The 14551-nt window shown below is 40.9% G+C and overlaps 1 protein-coding gene and 1 pseudogene across 2 annotated transcripts in view; one reads left to right on the forward strand and one right to left on the reverse strand.

Moving 5' to 3' along the window:
- The first annotated feature begins 100 nt into the window (after positions 1-100).
- On the forward strand, positions 101-5048 carry LOC101708670 (REST corepressor 3 pseudogene; annotated as a pseudogene). The gene has a single exon (XR_015442388.1). The product of XR_015442388.1 is annotated as an REST corepressor 3 pseudogene (transcript).
- Positions 5049-6902: 1854 nt separating this feature from the next.
- Positions 6903-14551, reverse strand: part of Ttc39c (tetratricopeptide repeat domain 39C) — a 102618-nt gene continuing 94969 nt past the window's right edge. The window contains exons 11-14 of the mRNA XM_004853149.3: positions 10472-10569; positions 9218-9322; positions 7966-8004; positions 6903-7284 (exon numbers count right to left, since the gene is read on the reverse strand). Coding sequence (XP_004853206.1) covers positions 7195-7284; positions 7966-8004; positions 9218-9322; positions 10472-10569 — 332 coding nt within the window. The 3' untranslated portion in view covers positions 6903-7194. The remainder of the gene's footprint in view (positions 7285-7965; positions 8005-9217; positions 9323-10471; positions 10570-14551) is intronic.

Raw genomic sequence — 14551 nt, forward strand, 5'->3', positions numbered from 1 at the left:
CAGGTGACAAGTCAAGAAGCCACTTAAGCTCACTTTTACCAAATTAACAAAATGATGCCTCATTTAAAAATACCCACTCTGGGCGCGCGCCCGCCCGCCGCCCGCTGCCCGCCCGGAGTCTGGAGTCCGTGTCTCCCGCGCTGCCCTCCCGGGCCGACCCGCTCATTAAGTCTCCCCTTCTCTTTATTTTTCGGCCCCGCGCTGCAGATGTGGGCATGAGAGTCAGGGCCGAGTACCAAGCCCGGATCCCCGAATTCGACCCAGGTGCTACAAAGTACACAGATAAAGCCAATGGAGGGATGCTCGTGTGGTCTCCCTATCACAGTATCCCAGATGCCAAACTGGATGAATATATTGCAATTGCAAAGGAGAAACATGGCTATAATGTTGAACAGGCATTTTTGCTGTTCTGGCATAAGCATACCATTGAGAAGTCCCTTGCTGATCTCCCTAATTTCACTCCCTTTCCAGATGAGTGGACAGTGGAAGATAAAGTCCTATTTGAGCAAGCCTTTAGTTTTCACGGGAAGAGCTTTCACAGGATTCAGCAAATGCTTCCAGATAAGACAATTGCAAGCCTTGTAAAATATTACTATTCTTGGGAAAAAACCTCGCTCTAGGAGCAGTTTAATGGATCGCCAGGCTCCTGAACTAGCCAATAGACGTAATCAGGGGGACAGTGATGATGATGTGGAAGTAACACACCCAATGGATGGGAATGATAGTGATTATGATCCTAAAAAAGAAAGAGGGCAACACCGAACAGCCCGCCCCAACTAGCAAGATTGGGCTGGGCAGGAGAGAGTACCAGAGCTTGCAGCACGGCCATCACTCTCAGCGCTCTAAGTGCCGCCCCGCAAAGGGCATGTACCTGACCCAAGAAGACGTGGCCGCAGCTTCCTGTAGTCCCAATGCGGCCAACACCATCCGGAGGCAACTGGACATGGAGCTGATCTCGCTAAAACGCCAGGTTCAGAATGCTAAGCAAGTAAACCGTGCACTTAAACAGAAAATGGAAGGTGGAATTGAAGAGTTCAAACCTCCTGAGTCAAATCAGAAAATTAATGCCCGTTGGACCACAGAGGAGCAGCTTCTAGCAGTGCAAGGTGTCCGCAAATATGGTGAAAATTTTCAAGCTATTGCAGATGTAATTGGCAACAAGACTGTTGGCCAATTGAACTTCTTTGTAAACTACAGGCATCGGTTTAACTTAAAGGAGGTATTTCAGGAGTGGGAAGCAGAACAAGGAAGCCAGGCTTCTAATGGTGATGCTTCTACTTTAGGGGAGGAGACAAAAAGTGCTTCTAAAGTGCTATCAGGGAAGAGCACTGATGAAGAAGAGGAGGCACAGAACCCACAGGCTCCTCGGACTCTGGGTCCGTCACCTCCTGCCTCCTCGTCCACTCCAGCACCAGCAGCCTCCATTGCCACTCTGAACCAGCCGCCACCACTGCTCCGTCCAGCACCGTCTGCTGCCCCTGCTCTTCACCGGCAGCCTCCTCCTCTGCAGCAGCAGGCTCGGTTCATCCAGCCCCGGCCGACTCTAAATCAGCCTCCACCACCTCTCATTCGCCCTGCTCATTCTATGCCGCCCCGTCTAAACCCAAGACCAGTGTTGTCCATGGGGGGCAGTCAGCAGCCACTGTCCCTAATCGGGATTCAGACAGATTCACAGTCCCCACTGCACTAAAACTAAGTTGGCAGCGCTGAGTAACTTCTCACCCTGTCGTTATACCAGTGCTCAAAAGAGGAAAACAGTCCTTCCTAGATACTGAGGCTGCAAAATAATTCTGTGGCAGTGGACTAACATTAAGCGGATGTCTTAAGAAATCTTAGCTCACTATACTAAAATATTATACAACAAAAAGCTTCCAGGTTACCCGTTTTAGAGGATGTGTTCACCAAAGTGATCTCATAAAAGGAAGAAAAAAAGATTTAAGTATTCTATATACCAAGGGGTTTTTTGTTTTTACTGTATTTATTTTATTGAAGTTCTTTATATTCCTGCCTCTTCATAGTCAAGGCTTTTAATACAGGATTACTGACTTAGGAATTGTAAAAACTTACGTTTTTTTAAGTCAAGGATGTTTGGTCTTTTTTTTCTTTTATTTAAAAAAACACTTTCCTATGTTAGAAGTGCAAGAATAAATAGCCTACATTTCAAAAAAACCCCCCAAAAACCCACTGTGCTCTTTCACCCATTCAGATTCAAGTATTTGTGCTGGGCAGTAAGTAACACCATAAGCCTGATTATCGGATTCCAAGCAGTCTTTGCTGTAATCCATCTTCCAAGGGTTCAAAAAGCAACATGAACCATTGTAAATCAATTAAATGGCTTTAAGGGCATACACCTAATCCCCCAATGCAATTCAGAAGAGGGTTCTAAAGCATTTTGTAATAAAAGGCAATGTTTTGGCCAGTCTCTACTGTACCTAGGCTACGACAGCATTGCCTGGGACAATTCCTTCATGCATTGAATAATTATTACTGAGTACCCATACTAGAGAAGCTCCCCTCTTTTTGTGATAATTACATATTTAATCTCTTTAAATGCTCTTTTCCATAGGTCTATGGTGGTAAATGGTAAATTTCTAATCATCGCTTGCCTCCAACCCCTACTGTAGCAAATAAAAAGATTAGCTGTTATGATTTCTGAAAGTTGGCCATATAATACATTTAAAGGCTAAAGTTGTAATGAACTCAGCTGCTGAAAATTCTTAAGTACTAACTTCATAGAGATCCACTGTGGAGTCTTTTCAAAGCGGAGACCTTTATGGTTGTGTAGCTTAACTGGCTGGTCATCTTGAATAGCTATCAAGTACTGGGTGCTATACAGAAAATACCTGTGATTCAGAAAGAAACCCTTGATTTTTTTTCATTTCTTCAAGGACTTTTCTAAGTCACTCTGAAATGCAAATTGTTACAGTGAAAACATTTAACCAAGAATTTTCAAACCATTGCCCAGTTGCTGCTTTGACTTCTTGAACTCCTAATGATTTGATGTGGCTTCAGTCTTCTTGCCCTTGTGTTCATCTGCCTTTTGGTCAATAGTGATCTAACAAAAAAATGCATACAGGGCCACCCACTAGGGACCTCTCCTGCCACTCAGGAGCTTTCCTATCAATAAATATCTTCCTACTTTAAAAAAAATGCTTATCTACCTTTTTCCCACTGTCCCCCTCCCTACATCCCAAATCTTCACCCTAGAGAAGCCGAGAGTTCTTGGTGTGGCTTATGTGTGCTTCCCCTAGCTCCTTCTCGCCACCTTCTTCCCACTCGACTCCCCAGATCCTTGAACACGTGCTGTTACTTGTGCTTTAGCTTATTAGGTCCAAGATCTCCAAGGCCGCACCAGTCATCAGTTTCACCTGAGTGCACCCTTCTGCGCCCTTAAAACTCAGCTCTTCTGCTTCAAGAAGCAAATGGGTTAGCATTTCTTTCATGGCTCAATAACTCTATGGCCAAGCTTAACCTACCTATATAGTTCTGTTAGCGTTTGACTCTTATCCCTGATTTACTAAATACACAAGATGATAGCCTAGCCCTACAGCATTATTTCTCTAATCCAGACCTGTATTGGAATCATTCCAGGAGCTTGTTTATAATGCTGTCTCAAGCCTCGCCTGCAAAGCCTGCTGAATCAGAGCAGTAAGAGGGCTCATTTGTGAAACACAAAAATTGAAAACTGCTGGCCACTGGGAGAAATAGTTGTTATGCAAAGGTCACACGTGGGTCACATGTGGTAGTGTTCCTGCCTCATACCCAAGTCAACAAGGAGACAGCTCAATTCCTTACAGGTTTTCAGAAGAAAGCCAGATACGCTGCTACATCTACGGACCAATTTTCCATTCTCATGTTCCTGTTGCCCTTTTCTATGTCTGCACTTCTAAGTTACTGCCTCTGGTATATATTTCCTTAGGATGATCTGGGCTTAACAATTGCCTTTCTCCATAATATACCAGCCACAGAAACCAAAACAGTGCACTGTGATAGCATGAAAGTATCTTCATAAGGCCATATTTGAACACCTGACACCACTATTGCTTAAAGAGGTCAACTAGAAATGTGTGCATGGTAAAGGAAATGTGTGTGTGGTTTTAAAAAATCAGATATACATTGTTGTTTGATTTTAGTTGGATGAAATATACAAGTACAAATTCAGTAAATAATTGACTTCTACAATATATGAGAATATTCTAATTTTCTGTGACACCTGAAAGTTATAATTGTTTACGAGTAGCAGACTTATCAACCATTTATGAAAATAAAAAAGATGCCCAACCCAACAAAGGTAAAATCTTAAATATATTAACCAGTAAGGTACAGATGACATTATTGTTACTAGACCATGCCTCCAAGTCTGTCAAACTATAAAAAAGTGTTCAGCATACATAAAATATACATTAGAGATTTCTCTCAGGCACAATCTAATACAAAAATATATCTGACACTTATAAGTTAGAAGTTCCATTTGAGAGCCTCCAAAATAGGAAAGGGGAAGGAGTGGTGGTAACATTAAAAAAAGCAACAGCACACATAGATGCAAACAGTTCCACTTATGTGATTATTTTCTTCATCAGCAGGGGAACAGAGCAATTTACACCAAGCCAAGTTACCAAGCAGCTCACAGTCAATTCACAAGTTACGTGACTCATAGCTCACAGGCCAGGTAACGGTTAGGAATTACACAACTCAATGTGCACTCAGGTTTCAGTCCACCTCAGGGTCCAGCGGACTCTGTGGTTTTGCTACTTGGGGTCTTTGGAATCTCTACTCACTCTCCATGGTTTCTCACCACAGATGGACCACAGAATTTATCTGAACTGAGGCTGGAACAGACCTGTGCTTTGACTAGGAAAGAAAAACAAAATTGTCTCTCCTGAAATCCTGATGGGGAAATGAAAGTAATTTTTTGGGGGGGAGGTACCAGGGATTAAACTCGGGACCTTGCACTTGTGAGGCAGGTTGGCACCACTGAGTTAAATCCCCAGCCCCAATTTTTACAGTAACTTATGTAAAGATAAATTTTTTTAAAAAAAAAAATTGAATGCACAAGACTCTGTAATCTTTCAATATGGAATAGTAGTTTGAATAATATTTGAACTGAAAATTCAAGTACGTGAGAAAGTCATGATTCAGAAGGCTCCAGGATCATAACAGAACAGTTTGCCGCATATACTATGGCTGAAGAAAAGAAGAAAAATGATAATAGGTATATTTGAAAGATTTACAATGTTCTTCCCTGTAGTCACCTTCCAGTATTTTTGGACACTAATTTCTCTCTTTAGAAAAATTTTCTCTTCTTGGCTTCTGGATGAACTCATCCAGTGAACTCAGGACAGCAATCTTTTCTCTCTTGCTGGCATCTAAAATCCACACATATCCTCCAGGTTGATTACAGTTTGACCCATTTTGTGCCCACATTGTGACTCTGCAGTATAAATCACCCCCGACAAAGGGCCTCGGCGGCAATCCACTCACAACCCCTCCTGCCTCTCAGGAGCTATTGCTATTCCCCAGTAAACCTTTCTCACTCATGAAAAAATAAAATCCACACGCTCCACAGCAGGAAGTCAATCTGAATAAACACTCTGGAAAGCATCCACTCAAAAGTGATCAGTAAGAGATGAGGAAACATAAAGTGATGGGTTAGCAAAGTCGGTGAGGGGTAACTTCTTCCAAAGAAATTCTTCCTCGAAAAAGATTAAATTTGCCAGCATTCTAGCTGTTTTTCTTACATTTCACTTTATAAATATTTAGATATTAACATCACATGAGATCATGTGCCAGCCAAAAAGATATGTAAATGAATGATATGCTAAAATGATACTCTTTAGCTCAATATAAATTTTTTAAAAACTACTTAAAGATTGAGCCACATCATGGCAAAGATTCTTAAAAGAAGCGACTGAGGTATTTAGATCCTTCAAAACCACAACTGTTCAGTACTGGGCATAGAGGTAAAGTAAATATTGATAAAAATTAGCAATGAATGGATGAAAGAAATAACTTTGAACTGCTTTTAAAGTATCAATCAACCTGAGCTAGGGGAAAATGATTCAATTCTGGTAATATATAGCCCAGTAACTAATTTCACCATCAAATATTTTGAAGCAAAAACCTACATTCATTCAAGAAGAACCCTTCCAATGAATTTGTTAAAAGATTTCCAAAAAACTGATTAGACAATTTTCACAAAGAAAGAGAAATTCCTAAAATGTAGGTGTTATTTATCTAGTCTATAGACTAGGCTTTCTAATAGATTAGCTAACAGTCATACTTTTGGTTATTTGTCTTCTATCTGCTCCAGCTTGGTTGGCTTTCAAAGAAAAAAAGTGCTCATCACTTTGGAACATTTTGTAGGCAATTTGGAGATGAATTATTTTAGATGTCACTACTTCAGCTGAAGAACGTTTGTTCTTTTAATATGGAATACTTGGATATTAGCATGTTTGGGGTTTTATCCCTCTCTATAAGAGAATATTCATTTGGTGGCCAGGAAATCCATTTTCCATTCATTTCCCCACTGATACTAGGAATAGTTAATTGGAGTAAGTCAATTAGCCTTATTGTGCTTGAGTTTCACTGTCTGTAAAATGAGAATAAGAATAAGAATATCTGTGCTAAGGCCAGGGATGTAGCTCAGTGGTTCCGCTGCCTGCCTCACAAGCGCAAGGACTCAAGTTCGATTCCCGATACCAAAAAAACCAAGAATATCTGTGCTACATTATCACAGGAATATTCTGAGGCTAAGGTAAAACACTAGAATGCACTTTTATTTTTCAAAACACACTATAAATGCTATTGTTAATAACGGTATTGATAATAATATCACAGGTACCACTTCATGTTACCCATTCAGGTGTGTGCTTAAGGTAGGCGTTTCCTACGAGATCACAGGATGAATATTTAGTTTGATTTTATTTTAAAAATAATAAATCACAAAACTAAAATGTTTGAACAAGGTCACTTAACCCTCTCCCCAGGCGGTTGGTTATATCGTCGTCGTCATCATCGCTCCTTAGCTACATGGTTAAAAGAGGAGATCTTAAATATGTCAGCTTCGCTGGGAAAATGTGTCCCTGGCACAGGTGGTCACAGAAGAAAAGCCGATCTTCACAAGAGCTTTGCCCTCTGCTTTTATTTTAAAGTGTGGCCCTGGGTGGGGAGGGACAGGCCGCCACTTCAGGCTGGTCACTGAGGAACCAGTTCCCTCAGAGAGGCCAGAGCGGCATGGATGCGGACGTGCAGTCTGTTTTCAAAGTCGTAGCCAGAGAAATCCTCCTGTGGAGCCAGAGAGAGACATTGGTGGACTATTAGCTGAGCTTGCCCAGGGCACCCGGGATAAACTACAGGACATCTTATTCTCCCCAAGTCAAATTTCATACCCTCCCAGGAAAGCCTTCACAGCCACTTGATTTTCTTATTTCCCAAACTTTATACTTTGAGTCTATTTCTTAAAACGTAAACTGAATGTTGATAATGTTCCCCCTAGAAAATTTTCCTCATTATTTTTGAAATAGTAATTTGAAACTACTGTTAGAAATTCTTAATTCAAGGACACAGTTATGAAATCAAAAGTTTATTTTCTCTGGAGTAGGGCACAGTGGTACATGCTTATAGTCCCTCTTGCTGCTTGGGAGGCTGAGACAGGAAGCTCACTTGAACCCAGGAGTTTGAGACTAGTCTGGGCTACAAAGTAAGACCCTGTCTCAAAAAATTTAAAGAAGTTTATCTGTTCACCCAAACAGTAAAACTAAAGCATTTATAAAACAGGCGAGCACTCTCACAGGAATATCTTACAATCTTGGAAATTTTACTTAAAAACCAAGTGCTCACTAAATTAATCAGGTATCACTTCTCCTTTCCAGAATTATCATCAAATAGAACATCTCTTTACAAACATTCAGGTGTACAATGAACAGGAAGAGGACCATGGGAAAGAGGAAGATTCAAGATTGTTACCTTTGCTTGAAGAAGTAGAGTTCTGCCTCTCCCTACAGTCTAAATATAAGAAAAATGTATTATTTCTTACTGTCTACAGTCATATATAATTAAGCAGAAAATGTTATCGCAGGAGGGCAGTGAACTAAATCCACAGTACAGAGCTGACTCAACTGTTCACCCAAAGCAATAACTCAGTTTTTCCTTAACATATGTTTATGAGGTTAAATCAAGGCATGACTTCATAAATGATTTTTCATAGTCTTCACTATTAGTCTATAAAATAAACAACTAAGGCATAATACCAGAGATTAAAATCTAAATACAGTAACATACATTTCCTTATGAAGGCAATGCTAAGTGAGAATATCACTTTATTTTTCAAAAGACAGGCCAGGCCAGTCTTATATATTTTGTGTATATACGTTAAGGTTACACAAAGGGAACAAATTTCATTAAAGAATATTACATTAGAAATTTCTATCTAAATTTGTAAAATCTGCATTTTCTGTTTTGGTAAAATTAGACCTTCGAATTAAAAAAGACTTTCCAAAAGCCCATCTTTGACAAGATAGGCTACATATTTAATGATTAGGTTAGATTCTTATTTCTGTTCACTTAGCTGAACATTTAGAAAGCCCAGATATGAAGCTCATGAGAATGAGTTTCTGAAAGAAGGCATCAAGCAAGTTCGTCCTCTACTGGACAGACAAAAGGCCCACTAACCCTGTGCCAGCTTAAATATACATCGTGATAGCAATGGTCAATTTGCATCTGTGTGTCTAAAATGTTTACAATCATTATAGGGATGATCTCCATTTAACCTCATTACACTCTTTATTGACTTGACAAGATAGGTACTGTTCGTATCCTGTTTTACAGATTAGGAAGAAGGTATCTGGTGAAGTAATACGACCAGAACCATACGCTAAATAAACGGCAGACCTGGAAGCATGACATAATTCTGTTAAGTCTTAATTCCCGGTACACTAACAACCTCATATCATACCATTCTGAAAACAGGCCATGACTTTCCCTCAAGTTAATCTTTGTCTGAAAGTTATATTTGTAACTCAAGTTCCAGTGAGGACATGATCTCCTCAAAGATGGGAAGATAGGGTCACTACCTTCTTGTACTCATCCTATGTGCAGCTAAGGAAAATAAACCAGAGAACACTATGTTCGATTTGTTTTAAATGAAGGATGCTCTGCACCTGCTCCTGTGTACACTTTTGCTGATGAACATTATTAAAATTTATATATAATATCTTACCTCTGGTTTGTCTAATAGAAGACAGCCAAGTTCATAGCAAGCGTATGGCTGAACATATAAGTTATTCTGACGACACAACTCATCTTTAGCAGCTCGCTGAAAGAACTGGAATATGGAAAAGTTATTGGAACTAATTCATTTTCCTACTTGATGTAAGGCAGGAGGCAGAAAGGGAGATAAGATTTTTCTCTTCTTTTCTCATCTTTATTCCTTTCTACCCATTCCCATGCCCATCTTAGAAGTCTTCCACATGCCTGTCTTGTGAGCTTGCAACAAAATACACTATACACCAGTCAGTCTAATTCATCCTAATTATTTTTCCAGCTGACACACCAACTTCTACTGATCTTATTGCTAAAAAACATCTTTATCTGCATCTAAAAATCTAAACATCCCTATTTTAATATTTAAGACAGAAAAAACAAGCCAAGAACCATCCCTCTCTCTCTCTCTTTTTGGTACCAGGGGATTGAACTCAGGACCTTGTGCTTGCCAGGCAGGTGCTATGCCTCTGAGCTAAATTCCCAGACCAGGAACCATCTCTTAACATGTGTCTCAAATGTATCTTGTTGGTACCTAAGGATATGATCTATTTAGAGCTATGTAATAACTATCATAAGCCCACACTACAAAATTAGTTTCAAATTACAATATAAGTATATTAACATTCTAGGATTGAAAAATTAAGCCTCCTATTACTCTATATGTAGTCTTACAAAGAGTACTCAAAGTAACAGTGGGACATACTTCTTTAAAAAACCAACCGAGCTGGGGGTATAGCTCAGTGGTAGTGTTTGCTCAGCATGTATGAGGCCTGGGGTTCAATTCCCAGCCTAAGCCAGCAGCTTAAGTCCCATAATAATCCGCAGCTGTAAAGAGTGGAAAAGTGAAAGCACACTAACACACCCGATCATTTTTGTTTTTAACTATGAGGCTTCACTCTGCTCCTTCAGATGCTCTGCCTCACTTCCTCCCATCTCTCTCTGAAGCTGTTAGCATTGGTAAGTAGCTACTGCCAGAAAAGAACCCCATATGTAAAGAAGTCCTAAGAATCTATAGCTACATTAAAAACATTACTTTGCCTATCATCAACTTCTAGTGTCTGAAAAGATAGCATTAATCAAAGCAGATACAGTTCTTATTCTAGAGGAAGGTTTAGTTTCATTTAGTGCTTTTTTCATTTTTCTTATCCACAAGCATAGATGTGGGTGGTTATGGATTTATTCTCCTTTAGCCACAACATTAACAGTTTACCTGAACAGCATCTTCTGAGTTTCCTAGACATTTGTGTATGGCACCAAGAAGCAAATACTTTAGGCCAACAACAGATGAGTCATCCACTTCGTGGCAAGCTTAAAGAGAAGGGGAGTCGAGACACCCAGAAAAAAAACACTCAGTTAGTTCCTTGGATACTGCCAAGAGTAAGCCACTGCTTCATTGTTCAGCTACTTCTTTGGTTCATGTTTCTGCCCCTAGAGACTCAGAAAGTTCCCCCTTCCTCATCCATTACTGAGTATCCTTAATCAAAGAAGGGCAAAAATACTGATCTTCAATGAGCCAAAAGACAAAGCACACACACAAAACACCATTAATACACTTAAGGCTTGGGAAATTTTTTCACTCATTTTAAAACTTGTTAGTAAAAATTTAGATATTCAGTTGAGATTAGAAGCTTGAAATGTGTATTTATATTCTCTTCACTTACCTGAGTACCACTTCGAAAGATTTCAGCTTTTGTTGGAACCACTCGTGGATCCTGAATTTTATGAATCAGTAATGGTTATATTTTAAAAATTCTCAAAATTTTTGTCATCATATTACTAAGTAAAAGAAGCTAATGTGAAAAGGCTCCCTACTGTACAAGTCCAACTATGTGATATTCTGGAAAAGACAAAAGTATGAAGACAATAAACAGATCAGTAGTTGCAATGGGTGAGCAGAAGAGGAAAGATGCACTACAGTACTCGTACTAGACTTACTGGTGGATTCAGCCCTTCTACGCTTGCCCAAACTCACAGTAGGTACAAGACGAAGAGTCTCGTAGGGTCTAACCCAGGGCGAAAGATGAACTTCCGTGATTAAGTGGTGTCAGTACTGGTTCACTCATGATGTCCAATGCACCACCGCTGTGTGTGCATAGGGGGTGGTGTGGTGGAGGACAGGAGGGACGGGAGGGTGTCCCAGACTTTCTGCACAATTTTGCTGTCAACCTAAAACTGCTCTAAAAAGTTCTATCAATGGAAAAATTGTGCATTACTAGTTTCCAGAGTCAAACAGCGGGGACCTTCACATATCTGTATGAGTAGTGCACCAGGCACTGGGGAGTGTGGTCGGACCAATCCCCCCACCTCCAGAAACCTGCAGTGGAAGACAGATGCACACGTGGAGGGTGTCAGGCAGGTTTTCCAAGGAAATGAGAAGGGTAGAAATTGGAAGCATACTGGCACTAATGGAGGAGGAAATGGAGCAATATAATTATTTCTAAGGGCCAATAAAGATACGGAGATTCAAGAAGACTTTATGTGTGTGTGTTAAGTTTGTATATATGCTCAAGTTACAGAAAAAGAAATTGGGAGAGAAGGTACACATGAGTAAAAGAATCTAAACCTGCAGAACCAGGAGCTACCCAGGCTATAACACTTCCATACAAAAAAGAACTCAAAGGATGTTAAGACAGCAGTGTTAAGGAATGTTCACTCACTTGCTAATTCCTTCATTAGTTCAACTCATTTATTCAATACTTACAGGGTACTTGCTATTTGCCAATTAGTTCTAGACCCTTAGAATACAACAGTGATGTTGGACATGGTAGCACACACCTGTAATCCCAGCACTCGGGAGGCTGAGGCAGAAGGATTGCCATGAGTTTGAGGCCAGCCTGGGCTAATAGTGAGTTCAAGGCCAGCCTGCACTACATAGTGAGACCCTGTCTCAAAAAAATGAAAAAAAAAAAAAGAATTCAACACTGACAAAACAGACAAAAACGACTTAAATAGATATTTCTCCAAAGAAGACACACAAATGGCCAACAGACATATGAAAAAATAAGCTCAACATTATTAGTCATTGGCAACATGGAAATCAAAATCCCAAGGACATATTTCCTCTCTGCTGTTGGGATGGCCGTTACGAACAAAACAAAACAAGAATAACAAAAGCTAGTGAGGACACAGAGGGACTGGAACCTTGCGCACCGTTGGCAAGACTGGTGTGGCTGCCATGGAAAACAGTGTGGCACTTCCTCAAAGATTAACTAGAGCTAACTTCCAGTCTAACAAACTCACTTTTGGGAATTTATCCAACAGAACCATGGTCAGGATCTCTGAGACATTTTGCATTCTCGTATTCCCTGCGCCATTATTCACAATAGTCAAGATAGAGAAACAACTGAAACACCTGTCAACAGATGAATAGAGTGTGGTGCACACACACAATGGAATATTATTCAGCCTTTAAAAAGAAGGAATTCTTATTACTTGCAACAACTTGAGTGAACCTGGGGGACATTATGCTAAGGGAAATAAGCCAGCCACAGAAGGACAAAGATTCCACTTATGTTAGTGAAAATGGGTCAAATTCACGGCACTGGAAGGCAGAATGGTGGCTGCCAGGGGTTGACAGGAGGAGGGCAAATAGGAAGATGCTGTTCAATGTGACCAAAGCTTTAGTTATGCAGGATGGCAAAGCTGTAGAGAACTACTGTGGAGGAGAACACTGTTCTTATAGGTAACAATAAAAGAAATTACTGCCGGGATTGTAAATGGATATAGAGAGGTGAAATCTGTAAAAATATTTAAAGAGCACATATTCTGGGCGTTCTGAGTATCGAATTGGGGCCTCCTTCATGCTAAGCACGTGCTTTTGACTCAGAAATTCCACTTCTAGGGATTTATGCTATGGGGGGTATGGGTATACAGATGCAAGAACGTATGTGTAAATTTAGGCCTCAAAGCACAAGGCAGTGGGCCGGGGATTTAGCTCAGTGGTTCCACCGCCTGCCTCACAAGCAGAAGGACCCGAGTTCAATCCCCGGCACCAAAAAAAGAAGCACAAGGCAGTCAACTGCACCAAGAGACTGAGACTGAGGCTGCCAATGTGTTCACAGGTCAGATGCCAGTTAAATAAACTGTCAGCGCTCACACTCTGGGACACTACAAAGACACACAAAGGAATGAACCAGATCTGTGTTGACATTAGAAGTCCTCAAAAATCCTGTTCATTGGAAAAGTGCAGGGCAGAACCTCAGGAAGAGAACGTTCCCTTTTAATGTACCATCATCCCTTGGCATCCTTCAGAGCCTGCTTCCAGGGTCTCCTGAGGATCCCAAATCTGCAGGTGCTCAAGTCCCTTAAATAAAATGGTGTGGTGTTTGCATACAACCAGCACACTTTCTCTCATACTTGTGCATGGCCTCTGGATTACTTCTGATACCTAACACGATGCAGGGTCCTGTAGATGGTCACAGTATCCCTGTGCTAAGGGATACTGACAAGGAAGAAAGTCTGTACATGCTCTGTAAAGGTGCAAGTGTTTCCCCAAATGTCTCGGGCCCATGGCTGGTTGAATGCACAGATGCAGGACCTGGATTGGGGGATGTGGCTGGCATCGTATGCATACACACACGCGCGCACACACCCAGACATGCACAGATATATGCTTATCGGGAGAAATGCAACTTCAGAAGGTCACCTCAAACCATAGCTGCGCTTGTCTTTCTGGAGAGGTGGTGGCTGGAATCAAAGGGACACTTATTCTTTGCCTTCTATTCCTTCAAACGGTTTGAATATTTCTGCAGATCGTGAATTACTTAAAATATTAAAGCACCGTGACCTTAGCAATAAGTAAAATTCATGCCAGGAAAAAAAATATTCCTGCCCTTAAGAATCTTACATCTGGCAGGGGAGACAAACAGTGCAAAAGACAAACCGGTAAAATATATGTGTTAAGTAAAAAAGTGCTAAGATAAAAAACCAGCAGGAAGGGGAACTGGAAAAGCGTGTGCAGGTCAAGCCTCACAGACAAGGTAGTATGAGTAACACGTGAAGGAAATGAGTGAAGAAGCTATGTGAGTATTGGGGGAAGAGCATTTGCATCACAAGAAGGACATGTGCAAAGGCCCCAAGGCTAACAGTGCTGGGTGAACGCGAAGCCAGTGGGGCTGGAGCCCAGGGAGCCAGGGGCCAGAGGAGAGACAATTGTGCAGGACACTGCCCACCACTGAATGAATGTCAGCATCTACTCTAGACGTGACGGCAAACTACAGAGGGTTCTGAGAAACGGGGTGACACAGTATGACTTCGGCTGTAACAGGACCACCCTGGGTTTCACTAAGAA

This window comes from Heterocephalus glaber, unplaced genomic scaffold, assembly GCF_053883595.1.
Source record: "Heterocephalus glaber isolate CG9 unplaced genomic scaffold, H.glaber_assembly_v1.0 deba00000331, whole genome shotgun sequence".
Classification (NCBI taxonomy): domain Eukaryota; kingdom Metazoa; phylum Chordata; class Mammalia; order Rodentia; family Bathyergidae; genus Heterocephalus; species Heterocephalus glaber.